The sequence below is a fragment of the Chlorocebus sabaeus genome, chromosome 24, assembly GCF_047675955.1.
Source record: "Chlorocebus sabaeus isolate Y175 chromosome 24, mChlSab1.0.hap1, whole genome shotgun sequence".
NCBI classification, from domain to species: Eukaryota; Metazoa; Chordata; class Mammalia; order Primates; family Cercopithecidae; genus Chlorocebus; species Chlorocebus sabaeus.
The window spans coordinates 72,185,548-72,212,311 of NC_132927.1; the positions used below are offsets into that span (position 1 = coordinate 72,185,548).

Sequence of the window (26,764 nt, forward strand, 5' to 3'; positions counted from 1 at the left end):
GATTGGAAAATGGAGAGTGTATAAAAGCATTTTCATAGCCACCCATTTCACTTTCATCTACCTTTCCTGGTCTACTCAAGGCAACAGCAGGACTTTGCTCTCTAAATGTAAAAGCTGCTATGGAATGCAGTTAGTGACTGAACTTAGAAAGGAATTAAGAAGACTGAAGTGGGTTGGAAACTAACAGAGAGGTACCCTCTGGACTTGTATTTTCAGTGATCTCTAATAAAAATGTGATGGATTTGAATGATGTTTTAACAAGGTTGCTGATACTTAAATCTTAAGTGTTTAGAAAAAAAACAGATAAGAGATGAAAGAACTTTTTTTCTTTGTCCAAAGTAGGTACGGTGACTGTGTTTTGAGTGGGTGAACTCTGAAAATAACAGTAATTTGACACACCAGCCATTAAGAAGGCAAAGAGGTAAGTCTGTCAGCCACTGCTTGTTTTGTTAGTCTGAAAAGTGAGAAACTATTTCTTGAAAGTTCTGCATTTTTGTTCATTGATGTGACAGAAGGTGTTGCATTTTATTAGCAATGCCTTTGCCTAGTCATATATACTTATATTTTACTGTTAGCTTTAAATTAATGGCTTCTAACAATTGGAAATATTCATTAGCTAAGTTTGGATCTTTGAAGGTTAAAAAATGCCTTTTCCAGTCACTGCTTTTTCATCTGAAAACTGGGAATCATGATGTGTGCTTGTGGTGGTAGTATGAATTTTGAGTAGAAATAATTTACATGAAAGGGGCCTGGCACAGCATAGAGGCTCAATTAATGCTGGCAAAGATGATGATGATGATGATGATGACGAAACTAAGCAGAGATGTATAATATCCTGATTATTCCTATGGAAAGCATAAGCTTTCTTTAATCAATGAAATGTCTTTAGACATTGTCCTAGATGGATTATGAATATGGTCACCCTAGCAATTCAACATTCCTGTGTTTCATGAGATATTTGTAAGTCATCCAAAGCCCCTCCTTCCTTATTCATTTAGAGGAATCTAGTGCAAGGAACTCCAGCTGGATTTAGCTTTATGCAGAGCTTCAGACAGGCCAAGTTGGCCTATGACTGGTTTGTGAGAATAAATAGAAGTTTTAGGAAGGATCTAGATTGGAAAGACAAGATGAGGAGCCCTTTGCCTTCCTCATCATCCATTAAGAGACTCTCCTTCAACCTGACGGAGGCAATCATATGATGGTTTGCTTCGAACTTAGCAGATGATGTGGTTAACTGGGTCGGGGGTGGTGGCTCAAGAAATGGTCTCTGATCCTAGTTCAGCTCTGTGGCATGTCATCTCTTAATTACCGTGGCTTCCCTGTCACTGGAGAATATTTGTCGCTTTTAGAACAATTAACATTATGGAGAGTCGAGACTAAGAGGAAGAATGAGGAACTTCAACAACCTTTACATTTTTAGTAATTTTATAGATATGCCTATTTTATGGACAATCTCCCCAGCAGAACTGAATTACTACATTAATATTTATCCTTGGAATAAGGTAATGTGTGCTCGAGTGTACACGGAGCAATTAATTTAACAATGCTCTCCAATCTTACCTTGGGAGCTGAAACCAAGCATGCTGACATCAAGTAATTATAAATAAAATATATAGGAATCATTTTGTTTGTACTTAACTGGGGACAAAGCTATTACTCTCTTGCCCCCTGTATTGTAAGTTATCATTAAAAATAAACAAGAACCACCTCTCATTTAGGAATTCAACACTGTCCAAGCTATGGCTGGGGGAGATAAATAAAACAAGGCTAAGGCTGGTGTGTCCTGTGGCCTGGTGGGGGGGTGAAAAGGGAAGGTTCAGCTAGACCTCAGCACTGAGATTAGACAATCTACGTCACAGGCAAAAATGGGAATAGAAGATGAAGGAGCACTGGGCTGAGGGTATCCCTGTGAAGACATGAAACATCTGTGGCATTTTTATGTGATGCTTCTTTCATGTCTCACCGGGAGGACATGCCTGACATTTTCTGTGCTCTTTTAAAATTCCAAATAAACACAGCCACGACACCAAGACTTCTTCTATCGGGAGAGCAAACATGAGTTTGGTTCAAATAGGTTTTGAGCGTGATTAAGTGACTGAGAGTGGATGTGTTAAGGCCTGAATAATATCTGAATGCTTCTCAGGTGAAAACCTCTTAGGGGTATCTGTCTCGCAGCTGGGGAATCCTGCCAATGGCAACCAACCACCTTGATTATCTGTCACCTGCAAACAAAAACAGCAGCAAGAAAAATGTAAAATGTAAAAATGTAAAATGAGTTTGTTGCTGCTGTCTTACTTTGATGGGAGAAAGGAATGAAAACTCAAAGCAATGAGGGCTTTAGAAAAATCAGTGCCTGGAATTCATCATGGTGTGGACTGGATCGAGCCACTCAGGATGAGAGAAGCAGTCTTTGCACAAAGACAGTAGAAACAGGAACTAATCAATTTGGCCTTTGCCGATGCTATTCATAAGGGGACATTATTTGTTTTCGGTTGGGAAATCTTTGCTTCAGCATGCAGGCTGTGGATTACTGCATAAGAACATTTTCTTTTGTTTCCATCACATCACGGTGTTTGCAAGACAGTCTGAGATGGGAAAATGGAACCTGTTTGTATTCAATCTGGTTGAGAGAAAGATAACGAAACGGCCACAGCCTTTTTTTTTTTTTTTCCTAAGAGATGATTTTTATTTATTTATTTTTGTGCCTGCGATCCTACTTGGAAAGAAAGCAAATTTCAGTTAATAACATTGTGCAGTATTGTTACTTTGCTAGATAGATACACCACCGGCTGAGTATATCCCTCCCCCTGCCTTTGGAATCTACCAGGTCCTCATCACATTCTGGCCAAGCTAGGTGGGGCCAAGGTGACCAGCTCCTCAAAGGCAGGTGCTTTGTCCAGCTCAAGGTCTGGCAGCGAATTTGCTGGATGATGTCCCCAGACACACCAACAGAAGCCCAACAAAACTAATTTTGCTGGTACCATACCTCATCCCTTTCAAACACATAGTAACGTGTGAGCCACATGGGTATAAAGGTGGCCCAGAAATGATCCACGCAGTTATTCATTAATGAGCTTATTCATCAATGAGTGCCTCTTTCCCAGCGGGAGAGGCCTGGGTGTAAAAAGATTTCCAACAGATGTTCACCCTTGAGATTGCCTGGACTTGTACTACATCTATCTTGTCATATTAAACAGGCAGAGAAAGCCACTGCTCACTTTGATGGGCATTGGACACTGGCATGAAAACTGTAGTCCTGAAAGTCTGCGGAGGCTGCTTCATAGATTATTCATTTATAGTTGTGACTATTGTAACAGGCAGACAGCAAAGAAATTTGAATAACTGTCATTAACTGTTGGACCCTTACAATCTCAAAGGGACCTTATAGGTTACTCAGACTCTTTTCAACATCACCGCTTAACAAGGCTTCAGCTTTTGCTTGAATGCCGCAAGTGATGGGAAACTCACTACCTACCAAGAGAGCCCATTTGTTATTTGTATTGCTGTGAGTCAGGAGTTAGAAAATTGTTTCTGTAAAGGGCTGGATACTAAATGCTTTAGGCTTAGTGGACCATTCAGTCTCTGTAGCAAGTACTCATCTCTGTTCTTGAAGCATAGACAAGACAAAAACGAATGGGTGGGCACTAGAACCTTGTTTACAGAAGTGGTCAGTGAGTTAGATTTGGCCCATGAGCTGTGGTTTGCTGACCACTGTTCTAAGGGTGAAGGTGTTCTTTCTTGTCTTGAAACAAAGCAATTGTCTTCCTGGTGGCCTACTTCAACCTCTTTGGGCCACCTCTAAGAGCTAATCAAGCTCTGTCCTATAAGAAAACCCTGCAGCTGGCTGGGCACGGTGGCTCAAGCCTGTAATCCCAGCACTTTGGGAGGCCGAGATGGGTGGATCACGAGGTCAGAAGATCGAGACCATCCTGGCTAACACAGTGAAACCCCGTCTCTACTTAAAAAATACGAAAAACTAGCCGGGCGAGGTGGCGGGCGCCTGTAGTCCCAGCCACTCGGGAGGCTGAGGCAGGAGAATGGCGTAAACCCGGGAGGCGGAGCTTGCAGTGAGCTGAGATCCGGCCACTGCACTCCAGCCTGGGTGACAGCAGAGCGAGACTCCGTCTCAAAAAAAAAAAAAAAAAAAAAAAAAAAAAAAAAAAAAAAAAGGAAAGAAAAAGAAAACCCTGCAGCTATTTGAAATTGATGGCATCCTCTTTCCAAATCATCTCTTTTGTGTTCGCCACTTGTCTCAGCTCTTCCCAGCTGTCCCAATTTCAATCTTTCACCACTTTCCTTGGTGTGGTCAGTTGATGATCTCATTTCGATAACCTCTCGATATGGGTGTTGCACAGCAAGATTTCCAACCTGAAAGCCGATCCTAAACAAATGTTTGCGTCCTCTTCACTTCATTTCACCTGTGCTTTATGGTGCTCTTCACTCAGGCCCTGCCACTCACACAGGCTGTTCTATTCGCGTGAATGCAAATGAGTTAAACTGCTGCTCAGCCCAGAGGCTGCAGTCTGTCTGGATAAGCCCAGCCAGTCAGCCTCCTGGCCTCCCGCTAACCAGGGGGCTCTGCTGGATAGACGCTGCCCCTCCCTGGATTAGCATTTTCTTCCTTCGAAGCTGGAGATGCTGACAGAGTCAAGTGAGCTCAGGAAGAAGGACATGCATTGTGAACTGTCAAGACTGATGTGCAAGTATTAAAAATTAACAGGACCAGGTTGGGGGCGGTGGCTCATGCCCGTAATCCCAGCACTTTGGGAGGCCGAGACGGGCAGATCACAAGGTCAGGAGATAGAGACCTTCCTGGCTAACGCGGTGAAACCCCGTCTCTACTAAAAATACAAAAAATTAGCCAGGCATGGTGGTGGGGGCCTGTAGTCCCAGCTACTCAGGAGGCTGAGGCAGGAGATTGGCGTGAACCTGGGAGGCGGAGTTTGCAGTGAGCCAAGATTGTGCCACTGCACTCCAGCCTGAGCGACAGAGCGAGATTCTGTCTCAAAAAAAAAAAAAAAAAAAAAAAAAAAAAATTAGCAGGGCCAGACCACCCAGGAGGAAGCCCTAGGTTCAAGTCACAGGGTCTGTCAGGTATCAGCTTTGAGACTGAGGAATCCTCCAGACCAAACCCCCATATATATGATGAGAGCCAATGAAATGTGGGAAATGAGAGGTTTTGAACACCTCAGAGCACCATAAAAAAATAAAATGTCATTAACAGTATAGATACTGATTTTTAGAAAGGAAAGATGCTTCCAATCTTTGCTGAGCCATTTCTAAGGAAGTCCTTTCTCCCTCTTGGGTCCTACTATCTCTAATCCCATATCATACACTTATCTGACTGCCCTTCACGTAGTGTTTCTTCTCTAAAGGGAACAACCAGGTTTGACCTCTCTCAGTGGGCTCTATTTTTCAGTATTTGAAAGTCTTTGCAAGTGCTGCTCCTGGACTTGAAATATTTCTGCTCCCCAACCCCCAAACCATTTCCCTTTCATTTGACTGACTCCCACTTATCTTTCAGACTCATCCTAGAAATCTCCCTCACCCCAGGAAGGCTTCCTCAATCTCCTAGATCCAAGGAAGGGCCTCTCTTTTGTGCAACCACATGACCTAATAAGTGCTCAATTAAACACTTATTAAATGAATGAATGCACAAATGAAGGAATAGATTGTGGATCCAATAGGCTAATATCTGCAAAAAGCTGGGAACAGATGTACTATTTATGTGTCTCATGCAAACAATACACTCATTACAGATCGCCAAGCCCTCTCACACAGAAGGACCTGTGAAGTGTACTGTGTGCCTCGCCATGTCCCTGCAAAGTGTGGAGGCTGGTAGGGATCAAGACCCCATTGTCCTTATGACTCTCTCTCAGCTCCTGCACACAAGAGCTGCTTGTTACCAGCTCTGGAATTTCCTCTGCATATTCCTCCTGATTAGCTTGTTCTTGCTTCTGCCTTATCACCTGCCCAATATTTACAGATCCTTGGGGACCCAACTCAGATGCCACCTCCTCTGGGCAGCCAGCTGCAGTCCCTACAGACAGGTACAGTCACTTTCCTCTATGCCTCCAAGAATAGTATTTGGTAACCTCTATAAGACAGAGCATAACAATTCACAACAACTATGAGGGTCTAATGATGATAATAACTATCTTTTTATCAACAGCTCACTTTGTTCCAGGAACTGTGCTGGAGACTCCACGCACACATCTCATTGGCAATCCTAAGTCTCAAGCAGCCACTAGCTATGTTACTATTGTTCTTTGTTTGCTTTAGCCTGGCGGACAGTATAGGAAGTTAGGAACCTGGGCTTGGGGTTAGGAAGACTGGATTACAAATCCCCAAGAGTCCATCATTTGCCAGCTGCACGACTTTAGGGAACTGACATAACCTTTTCGAGCTTCGCTTCTTAAGCAAAGATAATAGACCCACTTTACAGGGTTTGGTGAGGTTAAAATGAGCTTTCCTAGATAAAATTCGTGGTACCTGGAATTCCTGGCATGGGTGAAGCCCTCAATAAAAGCCCCTATGAGGAGCCAGAAGACTTATCTAAGTCATTTTTGCATCCCTGGTGCCTAACACTGTGCCCGACTTCAGTAGATGCTCCTCACAAAGTTAGGGAGATGTTCTTCTACTGCATTGCTAAGGGACAATCCCTGTGTGGCCATAGGGATCATGGGCTTCCTCAGTCCTGGCTTTCCTGTGCACTCCCCACTTCCTATTATTTGAGAAAAACAGGAAGAATGACTATGTAATGTAGGAGTCTTCCCTGCTCCCCCTTTCCCCACGCATACACACACCAATAAAAGATGTGTGTGCCGGCTTTTGCTGTGCTCAAACAACATGTTTCAAATCTCCGCAAACCATGAATGAGACATTTGTGCCATTGAATTGCACTCCCTTACAGGCTGCTTTGTTTCCTGGAATAGCGGGACGCATGGAATCCAAGCTCTGAGGTTTCATTTATTGTAAGCACTGGGCTCCCTGACAAATTAGGTATCAAACTCTACCTGCAGATTGGGAAACGGGGGCTGAAGAAAGAGCCGGCTGCCAATTTGGCACCAAGAAATAGTCCTTCTGGAGTTTCTGGGGACCAGCTCCCTGTCTGCAACTACCCATAGTAACTGGTTGGGAAATTCAGAGATATTGCTCCCAATTTCACTGGAAAATGTTGGAATGCAACTGTTATACACAGGCTGGGATGCAAAGTGCTTTTCTCAGAAAAGTGTGGCCTTTGGACCCTGATTTCTTAAGACACAAGGTTTCTGTTTCGATAGACTTCCAGGGTTTTTCAACAGGAGTTACTGGCATCTCAATAATAATAATAATTGGAGGAAATGTCTTGTCACTAAGCCAACAAAAGCCACTCAGACTCCGCCGTTTCCCAAAGCCCCTCACGCAGGGACTCTCTCCCGTAGAGCTGCAGGGCTGGGGTGTGGGTGTTCCTGGGCAGGCCTGATTCCCCTAAATCTCTGCAGAGTCTGTCCTCTGCATCTTTCTCCCCACACCCATACCAGAGAGGAAGACAGCAAGGCCAGCTAGGGAGGGTATGGGTTGGTCTTGTCGGTGAGGTGGCAGGCGATTCCTATTCTGTAGCAGGGATGGGAAGGAAGCAGCCTTTTGGTAGGCAGGAGGATCTTCTGGAAAGTAGAGGCAGAAGGTTCCTTGCACCATCCAACTGGGGAAGGGGCACAGCAGTGGAGCCTAGTAACCTGCTAACCAGGATGTCTGGGTTCTTCCCCCAGCTCTGCTTCTGAGGCACCCAGCGGACCTGGGCAATTTGGCCCCCTCGTCGTGTTTCCCGGCACTTGCCTTACCTCCCTGGACGTTGGGGTGGATTTTGGTGAGGTCCCAGAGAACCAGGAGACAGGCTGCTTATCTTCTAGAAAGTCATGTTCACATTCATGGAAGGCCTTGGGTACTAGTACCTAGCTATGACCTTTGGAGACAAGGACTCCATCTTCCTGAACACGGTACAAACGTCCTGCGTACTGCAAGCAATTGGAGGGGCCTGGATTTGAACCCCAGTCTGTGTCAGAGGTCCTAAGTCCTGAAAGCGGAAGGCGCCCTGAGGCAGGTTAGGTGTCCAGAGTCGGGCAACTGGACACGGGGGTGGATTGGGGAGGGGCCAAAGGGCGGCAGGGGTTGGGGGTGTAGTGGTTTGACCACGACATAACTACCTTCAGCTGCCAGGCCATCCTCCTGTTCCCTGGAAGATAGGAGGAGCTGGAGTGGGGAACGGAGCAACCTGGGCTTCCATAATGAAGAAAGAGCGCAGGAGCAAAATGTCCAGGAAGGAGGGAGGGAGGGAGACCAGAGGAAGGAGGAGGCGCCTCTTTCACCCGCGTCCCCAGGTCCCCATGTACGCCACGTGGGTGGGAGCGTGTCCCACACATCCACGCACCCACAGCCACATTCGCCACGCTCCCGCCGGGGCCGGGCTCACCGCGCGCCTCTGGGTGCCCAGCCTTCACAGGCCACGTAGCCGCCACCTGCTGCTGCATCCCCACTGCGGGGACAGGAGCACTTAGTACCTCCCTCTGTTCCCCCGCCCCGCGCAGGCCTCCCATCCTCCAGGGCCAGGCGGAGGCCACGTCTCTCCCGGGACCCCTCCCCAACGCGGAGAGGGAGGCGGAGGGAGGAGCTCGGCCCGCAACCGCCAGCCCTCTCGGCACTGGAGCTCCCCCTCCCCTCCTTCCCCGCCCCTCGGCTGCCGCAGCCCGGCTCGCCGCGCGCGTCAGCGTGGGCTCCCCGGAGCGAGTCGCTAGGTAACGGGGCTGGCTCCGCAGACCCGGGGCCGGGGAAGCCCGCGCGCGTTGTCAGCAGCGGCGCCTTGGGGCGGGGGACCCACAGATTCTCCCCCATCCCGGCCTGCCGAACCCCGCTCGCGCGCAGCCCCCGCGCAGGATGCCTTAACCCGCGGCGATCGCTGCCGCCGAGGTGCCCCTCCCCAGCAGAGACCCCGACGCAGCCAGCCCCTTCCTCCTTCCCCGCAGGTGCGCACTGCTCTGCGTGCGGCCGGGTGGGCGCCCAGCCGCTGCGGTCGCGGTCGCCGCTGGTAAGCTGCGCTCTGGGGCTGGGGCAGGAAGCAGTGGGGGGCGCTCGAAGAGCAGGGCAGCTTCGGCCACCGCGGCCGCCAGACCGGCCATGTGCTAAAGTTTCTGGGGCTCGGCGCCCCGCTGGGCGCGCAGCGCGGGGCGCAGAGGCGCGGTGGGTGGGGCAGCACGGTCCTCCTGGCGCCCGCCCGCCTCCGGCCCCCGCGGGGCGCAGCTCTGCGTGTTCTCATGCTGACTCTTGCTCTCTCTTTCCCTCCGCTCTGCCTCCCCGAGATCCTCCCTCCGAGCCCCGGCGCGGGGCATGAGGAGCCCCCGGGTGCCGCCCAGAGACCAGCCGGCTGCGCGCTCACCTCGCCAGCGGCAGACGGGGACATGAGCAGCGCGCACAGGGTCCCGCGCCCGGCGGCCAGCCCCATCCGGCGGCGGCCCGCGGGTCAACGCTGCCCGGGAGAATGAGGCAGGAGCCGGCGGCAGCCTCCTTTTTTTCCTCCTCTTCGCCTTCCTGCGGCTCCGGCGCTCCGGACCCGGGCCGAGCTTTGGCTCTGCTGCGTGCCCCGCGCGCCCCCCAACCGGCTCCGGATGCGCTTCTCGGTAAGCCAGGCCCTCCGCCTCGCGAACAAAGCTCCCTTTGCAGGGCCCGGAGGCCGCCTCCGGGCCCCTGTCCTGCCCTCCTTCCCCACTTAGAGCCTGGAAACATTTGCGGCTTCCGATTGAATCTTTCAGTTTCCCGTGCCCGAAACCCCGCCTGGAGGCTGAACTGCCGGGGCAGACCTGGTGCTTTCCTCTGCCTTCTGGAGAAAGATGCGGGCTTGACATGCAGGCTGGAGACCTGTCTGGTCTAGATAATGGCATGTGTATGCAGCTGGGTTCAGACTTAGCATTTGGGGGCAACAACTCTTACTTAGTGGGTGTCCAGGCCGTGCCGGGCAGTGCGCCTCAAAACCGCTCTGGGAAATAGGTTCCTGTTTCTCCTTGGCCCCGATGAGGAAACTGAGGCTCGGAGAGGTTGAGTGACTTAATCAAGGTCACAAGGTTAGGAAGTGGGAGACCAGGATTGGAAACCAGGGTACTCTACTTCCCTGCCAGACTGTTCCCTTTGTAACAAACACACCTCTCATTTCTTCTACTGACTGCTTCCGTCTCAAGAGTCACTGCATGTGTGTGAAAATACTTGCTCCAATGAGCATCTGTTCTGATGAAATAAATTGCCGGTAGCATGCCCTTTTTGTTCATCCTGCCATCACGTTGCTGCCAGCCCCTAATGTGTACTCCAAGTGTAAAGCTAATTTTTAGTTCAGGTGAGAGGATAATATGTTTTCCTAGGTGTTCTCTTTCCTGGGGTTCTGTTTTCCCAGTCCTCCTGAAGGATGGAAAGGACAGTGGTTCCTCCTGTGTGCCCAGCACATGCTAGGCCTCAGAACTGCATCCTAAACCTTTCCCTGGGGGCAGGGCTCATCCAGGTTACCTGCCCCTGGTTTTGTAAATCTTGGAGATGGTTACTTAACAGGAGCGGAGACTGATCCCAGACGGCCACTGTGCAGGGGCTGGCCTAGTGTTGGCTCATATTTGCCAGCCCTCAGTGTCAGCAGAACTTCACACTTCTGAGCCCAAAAGAAAAGGAGTTTTAATGCAGATCCGATGCCTGATGCATGCCCCCAGTTCTCTGGCTTGCCACTGTTAACTGTTTGCTTAAGTGCATTTAGTTCAGTCCTGAAGTGGGAAGCCACATGGAATCAATTGGTCCTGGTCTGAGGGGCTTGTTCCAATGGTGGAGTCACAGTGTTGAGCTCAGCTGTCTACACGTACATTTGTGTTGGTGCAGAGCAAGTCCCTTAGCAGTAGGGGCCTCTGTGTCTCGGTTAGTAAAGAGCAAAGCAGCTGTGGACTGAGTGGCCCCTCAGACCCCCTTCAACTAAGTGATTCTATGAGTGAAAGAACTAATGAGTTACAGGCTTGAACTAGGGTGTCTTAGTCCAGTGATTTGGACAAACATTCTACACTGAATGGGTTGTTGATTTCCAAGAAGAGTACATGGTTTCCAGGGAGCTGCGAGATTCAGGTTCAGACCCAAAGAGGTGAAGCTGAAGCTGTGCCTAATAGATTATTTATTGGGCTAACACATAGTGGCTATAAAATGTTCCAAGCTACAGATTGGGGTTATGGGACAGGTTAGGCCTTTCAGTAGGAGAGATGACATTAACTCCTAAGAACTGATGCCAATGCATTAACAAGATGCCCAGCAGGCTAGAAAGCAGCAAGCTGGTGAGCTTTTCCTGCCCCTCCCAAAAAGAATCAATCTTATTTGCATAGGTAAAACATTCCCAACGCAAACAATTACTGCAAATAAATAAAGTGATTTTTTTTTTTAGACTCTCCCAACTCCATTGTTTGCTGAATATATTAGCGATGCCTGGAGCCTGCCTGAGCTTGGCTGTAGAGGGGCTGGGACAGGGAAGGTGGGCCGCAAGGGTGTTCAGACTCTGAGTTAGTTTTTGGCTGTGGGTTAGAGCTAAATCCATCACTTTGACCTATGGGCTGTTAATGGGGTTGTCATGGGTCTTTTTAAGTTGTGGATTAATGAACCTCTTAAAGTGTTGCCGAATCCCAAATGAAACGGGCGTGTCCCACCTTTTTCCCAGAAACTCAGCTCTCAGCGGGTTTTGTGACTGTTTTAAATTCACAAAACCAGAGCAAAGCTTTCATTTTTGACAGGCTCATACAGTCTGCAAAGGAAAAATAATGCATCTTGTGTGGGGATATTAATCTCCTAGCATTGTGTGTTTTAGCTTCTCATGATTAACTGGTAAGGTTTTGAATAAAAATGAATGCAGAGAAACAATCTTCATTAAGTTGCTTTTGAAAATGCTGAGGTAATTATGAAATAACGATTTTTGTGTCATAGATCGTACTACTCAGAGCCAAAGCTGGATTACATCACAAAACATTACTCTTGCTACTGATATTTATTTTTTAATTCATTAGTTTTCTCCTATTTTTTGCTTTTTTTCTCCCAGTGTGAAAATAAGCAATCAAGAATAAATTTTTCCTTTCCAGTTTTTCTTTGTCTTAAACCTAGGGTTTTTTTTTTTTTTTTTTTTTTCTGTGAGATCCCTAAAGCTGAACTCTGCCACACTATGCATATAATGGCCTCATGTTAAAATATGTTTTAAGGGCCTCGGATGTCTTTTGGGAGAACAAGAAGGTTATGTGTAATAAGTAAGTAACAACGATGAGACGAGACGTTTCCCTTTTTTGCTTGCTATTCTAAGTCAGGGGTTGAGACCATGCCCTCATGATTGCAGCAGCCACACTTAGCATCCTGAGGACACAGCCTGAGTGCTGTGGCATTTCTCCCTCAGTGAAGATGCACAGCTGGACTGATCGGAGTGTGGAGGAAAAGAACAGCTTCCAAAGGCCAGGAAACCTGGGATTTATTCCTGACTCAGTTGTTAATTGGCTTTGTGGCCATGGACAGATTATTTCAATTTGCTGAATCTGGGTTTATATATATGCAATGGGTGTGTACGTTTGCATGTATATGTGTGTGTATTGGTACCAGATGTCACCCTCCAGCTCTAAGTTTGAAGAATCCTCAAAATTTGGAGATAGCTGGTTATTAATAGCTCCAGAATGCTCCGTACTTTAAGGTTACATAACATCCCAATTAGATATTCTTATAAACAATAAGAAATTGGTGATTATCAAAGATATGCTGTTTATTACCCTAAGTGGAGACTCCGCACCCTGAATGTGTGAAGGAGGATGGAGCTTTGATCTTAAAGGTGATTATGCCGGCTTCCCTATCAGAGTCCCCTTGCATGGTAGAGGCTCAGCACAAATCTGAGCGCACTACAATGAGCATGACCGTCTCTAGGATCCATGTGGCAGAAGATGCAAGAACCATTATGTAATTTGGGTCAATGGGGTAAGAAGACTATGACATTGTATCTGTGTAGCTTTAGGGTTCAGGAGACTTGAAGATTTCGCCTCAATCTCAGGCTGTTCCTGTAAGGTAAGGAGGGGAAGTATGGAATTACTATTTGCAGTTGTTTTGAAAATGGAGAGTACTTTAGTTAGAGCCTTGAACTCAGCTGAAGCTGGGAAATGGTGAGGAAGAAGTGTCTATTTGGCTGGTATTTTTGCCAGGTTTTGTGTGCAGGCTTCCTTGTAACATCTAAGAAAGTGTGTTGTCTGAGGTCAGTCTCCCTGGCGAAGCTGCAGTCATTTTCAGATAGAGAGGGCACGAGAAAGGAGCCACCAGCCCTTAAACATTTTGTCCTTGCGACTCTGCAAAGTAGATATTATGAACCCCGTGTTCTAGATGAGGAACCCAGGCTCAGAGAGCTGAAGTGTCTTTCTCAGTCTCTAATAATTATCGAATGGCAGAACCAAGCAATGTTTTAAATGGACTCTGCTGGGGTTTAAATCAACCCGTGCTGGACCTCATTTCTGCTGTTGCTGCAGTGTGTCTGTCTGGCAACCAAATTGTGTCCTTCCTCCCCAGTTTCTGGATAACCATGGCACTAAAAAAAAGCATGCAGATGATTTGACAGAAGTAACATATGGAGGTGATTTTGCTGTCAATAAACCTCTAAATTCACCAGGATTTTTGTTAGTACATTAGATTTCTTTTAACTACACGATGTCAAACGTGTCCATTTCCAGAAAGATCCCTAAATAAGCCAAGTATAACCCTAAAAGGGTTAGTGCTGGTGATTCTTTGGGAAAAGCTACAAGAATTCCTCTGTGTCCCACACTCAACCCCCTGGGGTTCTGTGGGAAGTGAACACGAACTGACATATGCAACATCAGTCTGAGAAGTTGTCGCTAGGCTGCACCTCCTGAAAAAGGGACACAATAAAAGTTATGCAACAGAAGCTTTCAAAAGAACTGTTTCTCCTCCTCCAGGATGCGCATGAGTTAATCCTCCCCCAAACAACAGACTAGAGAAGGGATTCAGAGGAACATGTGTAAGACCTTCACGGTTCACCTGCAGCTCTTAGGAGTTTCTGGGACTCGGGAGGAAAGGTAGGTGTCAAAGAACTTTTCACATTACGGAGTAGAGACGCCGTCGTAGCTGATGTTGGGGACGGCCTTCGGAAGGTCACCCGTGTGAGTATAGCAGCTGCTGTTCTTCGTTGTAAGTGTGTAGAGCTGGCCAAGCATCCACCATTCCCAGGACTGGAGATTCCAGAGTCCTGTCTGTAACACTCAATTTACAAAGAGCAAAGGAAAATCCCTGAAATACTCTGTCGTCGCATCACGTGGCTTTACATTCTGGTAATGATACTCAGGCTGGGTTTCTTCACCAGCAGTTGAAAATGCTTCCGTCTCTGACGCTGGCCTTGCCTGTGTCATGCGAGTGACGTCTTCACCAATAGACCCCTCCTTCATCTCCCTTGGATCACTGAGCTACTTATATGGCAAAAGCTTCAAGTTTCTTGATAAGTGATGAATGAGGAAAAGCAGACAGAATGAGTTAGAAAGCTTGACTATGCTTCATCTACAATCTGCAAAATACTGACCACATCTCAGCAGTCAGCACAAATTTTTGATTTGGTAAATGAGGAATAACATTGCGTGTCCTCAGTATGGCCCATGGAATCTGCATCTTCTGCCCCCAAACTTTGAGAGAACAGGTGCCCCGTGGCTTCAGCTTTGGGCTAGATTTCTAATATGTGTAGTTATTAAAAAGTAGAAAACGCAAGAGTAGCTTTGCAGAGTCACCAGAGAGGATAAGATAAGAAGACAGAGAAGTTCATGGCCTCTGATACGTGATTACTGTGAACACTTATTCGGGGCATGATAGTAGAAACGATTTCACACTTGTTTCCAGCAACAAGAATCACAGGATACATTCACTAAGAAATTTGGGTGTGTTTCTTGTTGTCTTTGTATGTGGCTTATGACGAGTGCAGATGGCACTTCGTGTGGTTAAAAACCTCCACCTTCCCAAGTCCTTCGGGGTGGCTAAGAGAGGCTAGGCTAAATGCCTTGACAGACCCTAATTTTTGAAACCTGAATCCCAAGGTCAGGTGGTGGCCTTGGTGAGGGTCAATGTATTTCCGGGTGCTTCTGTTTCTTAATTATCTATGATGAGCTGCTGTATGTAGTACCTCATTTAGCATCACCGAGCAAAAGAGCAAACAGAATACCCAGGGCATTTTCCCAGCCTGCCACATTTCTCCGCCTCTATCTGCTAATATGGTCTCGGGATCCCGATCCACTTCTTGATTCTTTTAATTGAGAAAATGGATGATAACGACAGTCATTTTTTAATGATCAATATTGATAAGTCTTATATTTTTAAATAAAGTGAATGCCCCCGGAGAGCATCACGTGCAAGGTTAAAATGATTTATGAATGGATACAGTATCCTTGCTCAGAGGGCTTTATTGACTACTTCTAAAACAGTACGCCCAGTTTTGCAGTGTTAAGTCTAAAGGTAGAAGTGAAAGCCACATCCTGTGTTCTTCATCTGAAAAGGAGGAGTGGAAAAATACACCCAGCTTCTGAAAGGGAATGTTGAGACTGTTCCTCTATCAGTTTTACTGACAAGATAACATTGCTTCAGTCTGAAAATTCTCTGTAGATGCAGCTTCTACACCAGGGCTGGTTGTCCTCGAGTCTGTTTGAGGACATCCTTGTGGCGGTTGAGAGTGGCTCTGTCCATCTGTGCAGGCATGGAGCCATCCCCTCCACGGAGCATGCGTCTCTCTGGTCCTGTCTGATTACCAGGATCCACCCCCCACACACACCATCATTCTTTCCTCAGTCAGGGACAACGGTTTAACAAACAGTTATGGAGCAATAGCTCTGGTCGAGGCACTGCTAGGCATTGAGGCTGCCGTGGTGGACACAGACAGCTGTAGTGTGTCATAGGCTGCTACTGTCATAGGCTGCTAGTGGGGCGTCACCCTCTGCCCTTTTTAAGGGGTCTGTTCAGAATCTGGAGGACTTAGCTGTTGCAGACTTGGAGGCACACGAGGGCTGGTGGGGAGAGCCCAGGCTGGGAGGAGGTGGCCTTCTCTCTCCTCTCACCTTGGTGCCTAGGGCCAAGCCACCCCCCACTCTGACCCTTCTCTGGTTTCAAGTGCAAAGATTGGGCCACTATAGGTTTTTTCCAAGTGTGATCCAGGGACCACTTCCGTGGAAACACCAGGTAAGCTTATTAAAATGCATACAGGTGGACCTTGCTGCAGACTTGCTGAATTAGAACTCCTGGGGATGGGGGGCTCAGAATCTATATTTTTAACACACTTCCAGGTCACTCTCATCTCGGGCACAGTGGTGTTTGAGAATCACTGGTTCTCATGGGTGGCAGATCAGTAATGCCCCTCCCTGCTCTAAAGGACTCAGAATGCGGCACTCACCCCCATGCTGGCCATTCTTCCCACCTTCACCCACCGCTGTGCTGTCTGAGTCCCTCGACCCTCTTCACCGTGCTTCCCACTCCTCCTCCTCTGCGCACTACAGTTTGTCTCCCATATGGTAGCCAGAATGGGCCTTTTAAAGGATCTCATTTCTCCTCGACTGGGAGAGCTTCAGTCCCCCCTGTGCCCAATAGCCAGGGACCTTAAGGTGACCCTCAGGGCCCTGCATGATCTGGCCCTCCATCTCACCTCCTCTCCCACCACCTGCCCCCTTGCCTCCCTCTTTGTGCCACAGCGCTAGAACCCACCCAGTTGCCAGGTGTTCACTCCGAGGAGCCACAGGACCTGGGGACTGCCAAGGCAGGGTGCCAGCCCCGGTAGGTGGGGCACATACCTGTGAAGCTCTGTTTTCCGTCCCGCCACCATGCTGAAAACCGCTGCAGACTGACACTCTTAAGCCCAATTGGGCAGATCTGTTTCTGGGCCTGCCCACCACCATAGTAAAAACAAATTTCAAAGCAGCTCTTTAATTCTGGGCACCGTGTTACAGGGTGACTCATCATGGGACTGCATTGTCCAAGTGGCTCTAGAACTTTTTTTCAGAGGAAGTTTCTGGGTATAGACTGCAGCCCTCTTGGGCTGAACTGTTAACTCAGCCACTTTTGATCCCAGGGCCCTGTCATCCCTCCTTCTCTTCTTTCCACAAATATTCACAAGACACCTGCTACGTCCAGGCACTGCGGTCCCCGCAATATGTGTCTGCGTGGTTGTATCTCCGACTGCCGCTCTTGCTTACAGATGAAACGATGTGGTCTGGAAAGTATTTCTCTGGCCTTTTTTTCACCTCCTACCGAGAAATAGTTGCTCTGGCCTGTGTATCAACAGTAGCCCTTTTGGGGCCTAGGTTAAGCAAACTGCACTCGAAAGTATCAGTCCCTTGGCAAGTAGGAGGGAAAGACGGACTGTGTTGTGAGATTCCCCTCCGAGGTGAGCTGAGCACGACACTGGAAGATCTGTGGGGTCTCTCAGCTGGGACGCAAGCTCAGCGTGTGGGGCCGGGGCTTGGTTTTCTGAAAGCCAGCCTGCCCAGCAGTGCAGACGAGTGAAAAAGGCCAGGACAACTTCAGACCCTTTTGGGTCTGACGTTGCAGATGCTTTACCTTGAATCGTAAGGAGGGAAGCATTTTCATTCTCAGCATCAGTCTTCTTTGGGATGCTTTCTGTGGACACGTTGACCAAGCCTTCACTGAGAGGCCATTAGCAAAGTGGGGTGGAGGATGAAGGTAGAGATGTTCCCTGCCTTTTATGGATTCAGAGACAGTTGGGGAAAACGTGTTACGTAACTACCCGTAGCCAATTAGAGTGATTGACATGCTCCGAGAAGGCAGAGATGGGAAAGATGGGTTTGGCCAGGGGAGGGTGGAGGCGTTCGACTGGAGTCCTGGGAGATGAGAAGGAATTTCTTGAGCAGAGATGAGCGGGAAAGGCACTCTAGATAGGAGGGCAAGTGTGAGCAGAAGCACAGAGGCCTGTTTATCAGGGAGAGGGGACTGTGTTGTAGGTCTGTAGAGTCAGACTGAGGCCACGAGGCAGAGACAAGGCTGGGTCACTCCTGCTTAGATGGGAGTGGGTCTTGAATGCTAGATTAGGGAGGGTTCCACATCTTACAGGTGACAGGGAGCTCTGGGAGGGGTTTGACTGAGGATTCGCATTAAAAAGATAGCTGGTAGCCCTGTGTATGACCCCCCATACCCTCTATATTATAGGATAGTGAAGATGTGTAAAATGTTCAAGAAGAAATACTGTGCGGGAACGAGCATGGTTGTCCCGGGTGTAACCTCAGGCACCGTTTCTCTGATTGCAATGTCTTTGCTTGTCTGTATCTATTGACTGATCCTCTGGGCCCTGCTGCCCAGACCCCAACTCTGCCAACTCTGCTGAGGCTCGGAAGGAAAGCAAGGTAGCCGCTGGCTTCAGCACTCGCTGCCCAGCCATCGTGGACTCTAGCCAACAGGAAATAGAGCGGGCAGTGTCCCAACCTGATTCACCGAGCCGTGGGTCTCCCTGTGCCTCTGCAAATGCATTCAGGCTGCTCCTGGCCTAAAAACAATGCTCCCAGACTTACATCCACAGCTGAGAGAATCCGGGGCGCACATTGGCTGGTCAGCTTCCCTGAGCTTCCCCCAGCAGTGGGCTCAGTGGGTGGGAAAGGGGGTAATAGTCAGGAATTAAGGCATGTGCCACTCAGTGACCATTTGCTTTAAAATCCACATGCTTGGCAGGGCTGGTGACTTTTGCAGAGCTGGCTGGACAAAGGGAACATGAAGAAGGGAAGAGTGTCTCAGGGTCATGGGTGGTTATACTACACTTGACCTTCACTTTCTTGTTGCTAAGGAGGAGAGAGAGAGAAAGAGAAAAGCATGTTCCACAAGCCGGTGGGCAAATTCTTAGCTGGTTTCTGTGGAGTGTGGGCCTGGCAGAGAGCCCTCTTCATTACTGGCTGACTGCCAGATGGTGCCAAGGGCATGCCAGATGGTGCCTGGGCAGTCAGCCTCCTGGTGAAGATTGCCACCCTCTGGAGGGTTCCTCACCCCAGGACGTGGGCCTGGGAAGGGAATGCAACTCCACCCTCCATGGGTCCCATTTACAGGTCAACAAATTGAGGCCAAGAGAAGCGAAGTGGAATTGTGGCCGAGCAGGACATCAAATCATTCTGGGGTTGGTCATGATCCTTGAGGCCGGCCAATGCCCAGTGCCCAATGCTGGCAGAGTCCACCTGGAAATGGGCAGTTTGTCTTCACACTGCCTTGCTGCCCACCACGCACGGAGGACGTGGCTTTCTCCTTGTTCATCTGTCTTCCCTCTTGGAACTCAGGCCCAGAGCCATGGGGCTGGGCAAGAACCCTAGATGTCTGGCCCTTTGTTTGTTTCTTGGTTTCTGAAGCTTGTGTGGAAGTTGAATGCAAGCAGAGAAAGGAATTCAGTAGCAAGTTATCAGAGCAGATTAGAATGGTTGTCAGGATGTGGGCATGGAAGTCGATGGGGCTGAGTTCTCTGTTTGGAGCTCTAAGGCTCCTGAAATGCAGCATCGGGTCCTGGGAAAGCCTTTCATCCTGGTTCTCAGAGCCCCTAGTGCACACTTACATACATACATAAGTTTAACCCAAACCATCTCGTGAGATCATCACCGCTGGCGCCATCTCCTTCTCTCAACTATCTATTCCCTGGATCATCAGTACTTGGGGCGAAACTTGCTTGGCACCTGGAAGTTACTCCTGGCCTGTTAGTGACTGGACGGAGCATGCATTGTGCAAAGGGACTTGTGCAGCCGTCAGTCTGGCTGAGCTTTTGGGGCAGCCTGGCGCTCCTGACTGTTTCTCACCTTACCAAGTAGGTTCTCCTAAATGCATGAGAAGCTGATGACAGCTCTGCTGGCTGACTTCAAAACAGTAAAACCTTCAGGGCTTTATTAGGCAGATCTATAAGTACAGTTCCTGCTCATAAAATGCATCCATCACAGCCCCGTGGAACATAAAGGAATTGTTTGCAAACTTTCCCAGGTTATTACCCCCAAACTTAGTAAATATATGTATTGGATAAATAATCTTGGGAGGCCCATAAATTATTGCAGTTTTGGACAGAACTAATCTACCTGCTGGCACATTTCATAGGTTTCATCACCTTATTGACTCTCATTTTAATGAAAGAGGAGAGCAAAGCTATAAAAACTATCCTCTTGGGTTGGGGACCCGACCAGATGATGGATGACAAAACAGTGTAGAAAATGTATGAGTTCTGTGTGGTTATTCAGGGTAATTATTATTAAGACATTTTGAGCATCTGACCTCAGTTCCTTTTGTTTTCCTGGGCAAGGACCTAGTACCTCCCAGATTCTGCTGCACTTGGCTGGCGACTCTCTGTGCCTACAGTCTCACCATTGGAATGGCAGTTCTTCAACAGGATTTTGATGGCTGTCACAGTCACTTTGGGGATCATGCACCTTTTATTTGAAGCTGTTCTTTGAGTCAGATTGTGAGGCACTGGACAGACCTGGATTGAAATCTGAGCTTATCCTCTAACTCCCTGTATGATTCTTGGACAATGTGCTTCAGCCTTTGTGAGTCCTATTTTCTCTTCTGAAAAATGGGCATAATAACAACAATTAATGGTAATCCCAGCTTTGATTAATGTTTACTGGGTGCTTACTGGGGTGGGGACCCTCTGCAATAGGTCCTTTCCATGGACTCGTTCACTGAATGTATACAACAGCTTGATAAAGGAGTTACTTTTATTATTCCCATTTTACAGATGAAAATACTAAGCCTTCGAGTATGTATTGGTGCATACGAAAACACCTCAGATAGTGGTTTTGAACATGGGTAATCACTTATTTCGCTCAGCTAGGTGGCCTTGCTCCGGGCCTCGTGTGAGGTTGCAGTCAGACTGGCTGGGCTGGAGTCACCTGCGAGGCTTCCTCACTCGAATGTCTGGTGCCTGAGTGAGAAGGGGGGCGCAGCCTAAGGGTGGGAGTGGGGAGGCTGGCACAGCTGAGACTCTCCGTCGCTCTGTGGACGTTCCGTGTGGCTGGGTAGCTGTACTGCCTACCTGTAGCCTAGGGCTCCATTGCCCCAAGAGAGAGCAAGCAGTTGTAGGAAGTGGGGGTGTCTGTATCCTCTGTGGTGATCGAGCCTCAGAAGTCACATAGTATCACTTCTGGCGTGTCCTTAGAAGCAAGTCCCTAAGGCCAGCCCATATTCGAGGGGATGGGGGGCATGACTCCATCCTCTGATGGGAGGGGTGCCGAAGGGTGCCAGTATGTTTTCAGCCACCACGGAGTGCTCAGGTGCTTTACACAAGGTAGACCATTGCAAGGCAGCAGAGTAGGGTTTCGGATCCGGAGCACGGCCGTCACCCCTCTGCAGTGTAAAGTGTGAAGCACCACAGGCCCCGTGAAATGGGACCTCTGTAAGCATGTGAGCTGTTTCCCCTTTGGAAGTCCTTTCTGAAGAAGGAAGCAGAGCTGTGTGCGAGCCCAGCTGTGGCTCCTCAGCTTCAAAGAGGCCCTTGGTACCAACCCTTGGGGCAGACCATCTCCCCTCCCCTCCCCTGCTGTCCCTGGCCTCCCTTCTCTTCACCCGGAGCCACGTTCTCGCTTTCCTGGGTCCTGGGCAATTCTGTTTTCATGGGCCTCTTCCTCCATAAAAAGAAAAATTAAAAATTATTTCTTAGGACTGAGCTGATATTAAAGATGAACATATTAATGTTATATATTAAAACATTTTCTTCTACCCGGAAGTTCATTGTTTTCCTTCTGATTTTAAATTGGAACATTTCTGTGGGCCCTGGGCACTGTGCCTCCTGCATCTGAAGGAGAATTTGGCTTGCCCTTCCCCCTCCACCCCTCCCTGCCTCCTCTCCCTCCCCCTCCTCATCTTCCGCCTCCACTATTAACTTTTCCACCCGGCCACCACTTAGCAGGCTGCTCTCCTCTCTTACACTGTGAACTTTCAGGTTCTCCGAACCCCGGGCAGCCCCGTGACTGGGAGCTGACTGTTCCCAGTAACTCTGGCTTTCCTGTTTCCTGGTCCTTCACCAAGAGTAGACCTCCCTCGTGAGGAGGAGCTTAAGCAGAAACTCATCTTCCTTGTAAGCCCACGGAGCTGTCACCCCCGTCTGGCTTCTGGCTTCTCTCAAAGCAGAGCACCGGAAGGGCCTCCCTTCCTGTGCACCTGCAGGGGTGGTGGCAGCGCAGAGATGGCTGCTCTCCTGGCTCTTGTGTCTGACGCCCCAGCCAGCCCATCCATCCATGAATCCTCCACTCAGCCATTTAGGAAACAGCTTTTTACTGGTGAGCATTTCTTGAGGCCTATCTTGTCTCCTTCCTCATGGAATTTAGAGGGACACAAAGAAAAAAAAAAACAAAACCAAAAACCAAAAACCTGACAAAGGGTTCTAAGCAATGGGAGATTTTTTTCCCCAAGAGGTGGGGTCTCACTGTGTTGCCCAGGCTGGAGGGCAGTGGCTATTCCCAGGCGCAATCATTGCACACTAGAGCCTTGAATTCCTAGGCTCAAGCAATTCTCCTTTTTCAGCTTCTCAGCGATGGGAGATTTTTTGTAAGAAATTGGCATTTCATGCAAATTGAAGCAAGAAATGCATTCTGGCTTCATGAAGGAGAAATGAAGCCATCAGTGACCAGGATGTCTTCCTTCCTCTCTGTCTGGAGCCCCAGGTCTCACCATCTGGTACCCTTTGTCTCTAACTTTCCTTTTCAACTTTGGGTTTTTCTGCTTGTCCTCTGAGCATATGGCCAAACAATGGTCACCCCAATATGGTAGCCCCAACCCTACATTTGTGTGGCCTTAAAACTCACTCCGTCTCCCCGGGGCCTAAATTCCCAGGAGAGTAGAGTGGCCTGGCTTGGTGAGGAGCCCTCTGCTCTAAACAGCTGTGGCTGGGAGGTGGTGTCACATGGTAGGGAAAGCTGTCCCTCGAGGCTGTCACTGGGATAGGTTCCCCAGGTAGGGTGTGCAGGAGGGGAGAGAGAAATAGCGTGTTTCCTATGCCTTTGCCTCAAAGCCAATTCCTGGTTTCGGGTGGTGGTTGCCAGCCTTTTGATGTCCACAGAAGAGGGTATTTGTTTAGTTGGGAAATTGGTATAAGATTGCCCAGTTTTAATCTGTCTTCTTTCATCAGCACGTGATAAATAATTTAGAAAACAGGAAGACCTTAATATTAGAATTGTAAAAGTGTTTTAAATTTATTCGTTAATCAAATTAATCAAGTGTAATTAAATTAATCAGAGTGTATTGTTCTTGGTTTTCCCATTTCACCACTGACAGCTGAGACTTTGGTCATAGAGCTGAACTGGTCTGTGGGCTTACACCGGGCCCCACAGCACTCAGAGTCCTCAGAGATCATTTTTAACAATAATAATGCAACCCAGACAGGAGCAAAAAGAGTCGACCTGTGTCTGGAGCCTGCTGAAGTTGGGGGACAGGGAAGCGACATGATCTAGTCTGTGATTTAGAAAGAGCCCTTCGGCCATGGGGTGGTTGAACTAGCATTCACAAATCAGAAATCTGTGCTGGCAAACACTTTTAAATAGAGCAAACGTTTGGCATAGGCAGACACATTCAAAATGACTGATTTCTGAAAGTGCATCCCCGGTCAGAAGCTAGAGCCAAGGTCCCACCTCCTCGGGGGTTTTCCCTGGAGCTTGAGAGGAACCTGTCACTTGCCCACCTCCGAGTCTGAAGACACAGGCTGGCAACAGTCGTGTTCATGACGTCACCTTTGACGGTTGATTCCTTTTTTGGAGAAAGCCATTGGCTTTTGGAATAATTTTCACCCTCTCTCCACAAGAGCCCTGCAATTCATGTAAGTTCTGTTTATAAAGCCCCTTTGTGGGCACAGGTCAAATTTAACAAGTGTGGAATAGGTGGGCAAGGCTTACTGGCCCAAAATGGCAGATGAGGAAAAAGGCTCAGACCCTAAGAGATGGAGCAGGAATTGGACCAGAGTCTCTGCCGCCAAGTTCATCTCCCTAGTACTATACACTCGCTACACATGCCGCTGAAAGGCTGTCCCTGATCTTGGCTCTGTTGTCTCTTATGTGTCCTAGCTGGGTGCTTAGTCTCCTAGGGTTGCCGTAACAATACCAAAAACTGGGTGGATGAAGACAACAGAAATGTATGGCCTTGTAGTTCTGGAGATGGGAAGCCTGAAGTCCATGTGTCAGCAGGGCTGTGCTCCATCAGAAAGCTCCAGGGGAGGGTCCCTGTCTCTTCCTGGTTGCTGGTGGTTGCCCACAATCCTTGGCATTCTTGGCTTGTAGCTGCACCACTCCAGCCTCTGCCCCTGTCTTCGCATGACCTTCTCCCTGTGTGTCTATTTGTCTGTGTCCAAATCCTCTCTTTTTCTCTTATGAAGATATTAGTCATTGGGTTTACTCACCCTGACTCATGTGACCAGATTTTAACTTAATTGCATCAGCAAAGATGCCATTTCCAAATGAAGTCACAGGTACTAGCAGTTAGGACTTGAGCATATCTTTTTGGGGGACACAGGTCCCCTATGACACTGAGACACTGCCAGGGGGCCCGTAGTGGACCACGCTCTTACCCAGAAGGTTCTGTGCCCGGTCAGTGTTCTTCCCTCCCTGGGTTCTCCTCAGTCCCCTGCTCAGGCCCATGAGATGCTTCCAGTAGGGGCTGTGCTCATGAGTCCTTCTGCCAGGAGGGGCATGAAGTCAGCTGCTGCCAGCCTGGGGATGGGTTGTGCCGCTTTCGCATCTGTTTGAGATGCTGCCAGTGCGTGGCCTCAGTGAGTGGGTGGCAGTGCAAGCACAGTGTGTGTTCCAGGGAGCAGGGCCACCTCTGGCTGGAGGTGTCGACTTCCTCAGGGCTCCTGGCAGCACCTGGTGCATTACTGGTCAGGGTATCATTTTGACCTCAGGGTGGCCGAGAAAGCTATGTTTAGGGAAGTGGCGTGGAGCTTAGACATTCGAGCTGGCCTGGTTCTTTTTCCCCCACCAGATGACAAGCGTCTCTAGGGCAGGGATGCCTGGCCATCTCTATTTCCCCTCCAGCAGTTTCAGGCTCATGGGAGCTGCCGTGTTTCTGCAGCTTTAGTCCCACATTGCTGTGACCCTGTGAGGCTCCCCTGGGCAAGTCTCTTCACTCTCTGAGCACCCTGCAGGGCTGCTGTGGGCTTCCATGAGACAATGCATATTAAACCCATGCACGACTTGAAAGGCCTCCAGGTCTGCAGCTTTCCTTATTATCTGGGAGATGCCTCAGGATGAAGTGGCAGGACCTGATTGAAGAATACAGTTGAAGACAGCACCTCGATATGTCTGGTGGTGCAGGGATAGGTGGCCATGTAGCCCCAGTGAGAGCCACTTATAGGAAAAGGTGGTAGATTTGGGCAAGGAGGTGGCCCCTCCGAAAACTTGTTGCAGTTTCAAGTGAATTTCTGAAGACACGTCAAGTTTGAGGTGTGCTGAGTCTGCAGTGCCCATGGCCAATGGGATGGGAAAATTTTCTCACTAGAGACCAGTGAGAGGGAACATGGACTCTCCAGAGAGTTTCATGAGCGTCCCTGCCAAGGACTAGTGGAAACCCAAGCGGGTGAGGACAGGGATAGTGGGAGAGATGGGAGGCCACCTGCGATCTTGGAAAAGAGGAAGCTTCCTTTTGGCAGCCTGGGAAGCAGCCTGGGAAAGTCAGGGTTGCAGGATGGGAATCCAGGGTTTTAGCAGACAGGAACCTGGAGCAACCTGGCTGGGCAGTGCTGTCAGCAGACCTAAGAATATTGACTGCTTGGCCTGTAAAGGAAAAGTTTGTTGCAAAGTGGAATTGAAAGTGGCCAGGGGCCAACGGGGAAGGGGCCGCCCTCACTCCTTATGGCTCTGAGGAGTTGGGTCTGTCCTCAAGTCCTGTGTGTGGCCCTGATTCCTAAAGCTACCTGGCTGCTCCCTGGGAGCAGGAGCTGCTTTCTGAAAGACCATGGATCCTTCCCCACCCCCGTCACCCCCGGCAAGCAGCCAGCGGAGTGCTGGGGGCATAGCACGTGCTCAGTTAACGAGAACCGACAAGACCCGTTGCCAGAGGCGGCTTTTGCTCCACTGCTGGAGTTCTCAACTCAGCTGTCTATGAGAATAGCCTTTCCAGGAGCATCTGAAAAGTACTCATGCCCGGGCCTCCTCACTCTGTATTAATGTTGCAGTTGGTCTGAGCTGGAGCCTGGCACCAGGCATTTTCAAAGCTGCTCATGGATGCTGCATTCATTATTAAGATTCACCACCAGCTCCGAATTGTGGCTGCACTATGTGGGCACATGCCTGGTCTTTCTGGGCCTGTTCAGTCATTTGCAAATAGCCTTGCAGAAATATACATGGTGGGTCCCACGTGTGCCTGGCACACAGAGGCACCCTGGCTAATGCTGATTCAGAGTCGCAAGACGATTTTGCCCTGTTTTGGTGGGTAGCTGCCCTGTGGAGATGACTGCTCAAGGAAGCTGGCAGCTTTCCAGAAGAGAGAAGAGGAGCAACCATTGCTGATTGGATCATCCAAGCTGGGTTAGCATCTGTCTGGCTTTGAGCGCTGGTTTAAGGTGAGCGTTAAGGTCCCGTGGGATGTCAAGAGTGTTTGAGGAGAAAGAACGCGTCTTCTTGGTCTGGGTCGCCTTTCAATGAAAAAATGCCATTTTGTCAGAAATTCGCCTCTTTGGGGATCAGGCCGTGCATCTGATGTTAACGTTAACGAGCTCTCATTGAACACACGCTATGTGCTGCATCTGTGCAAGGGCTTAGGGACCCCTAACTGA

The 26,764-nt window shown here is 48.9% G+C and overlaps 1 protein-coding gene across 2 annotated transcripts in view; it reads left to right on the forward strand.

The window, feature by feature from the left end:
- The first annotated feature begins 8,215 nt into the window (after positions 1–8,215).
- TUNAR (transmembrane neural differentiation associated intracellular calcium regulator) overlaps positions 8,216–26,764 on the forward strand; it is a 49,006-nt gene continuing 30,457 nt past the window's right edge. The window contains exons 1-2 of one of the 2 annotated variants that reach the window (XM_073011303.1): positions 8,216–9,064; positions 9,336–9,653. Coding sequence is in view for 1 of the 2 variants with exons in the window: in XM_007988117.3 (XP_007986308.3) it covers positions 9,642–9,653 (12 nt within the window). In the remaining variant the exon portion in view is untranslated. The remainder of the gene's footprint in view (positions 9,065–9,335; positions 9,654–26,764) is intronic. The other variant, XM_007988117.3, reaches the window with a different exon arrangement.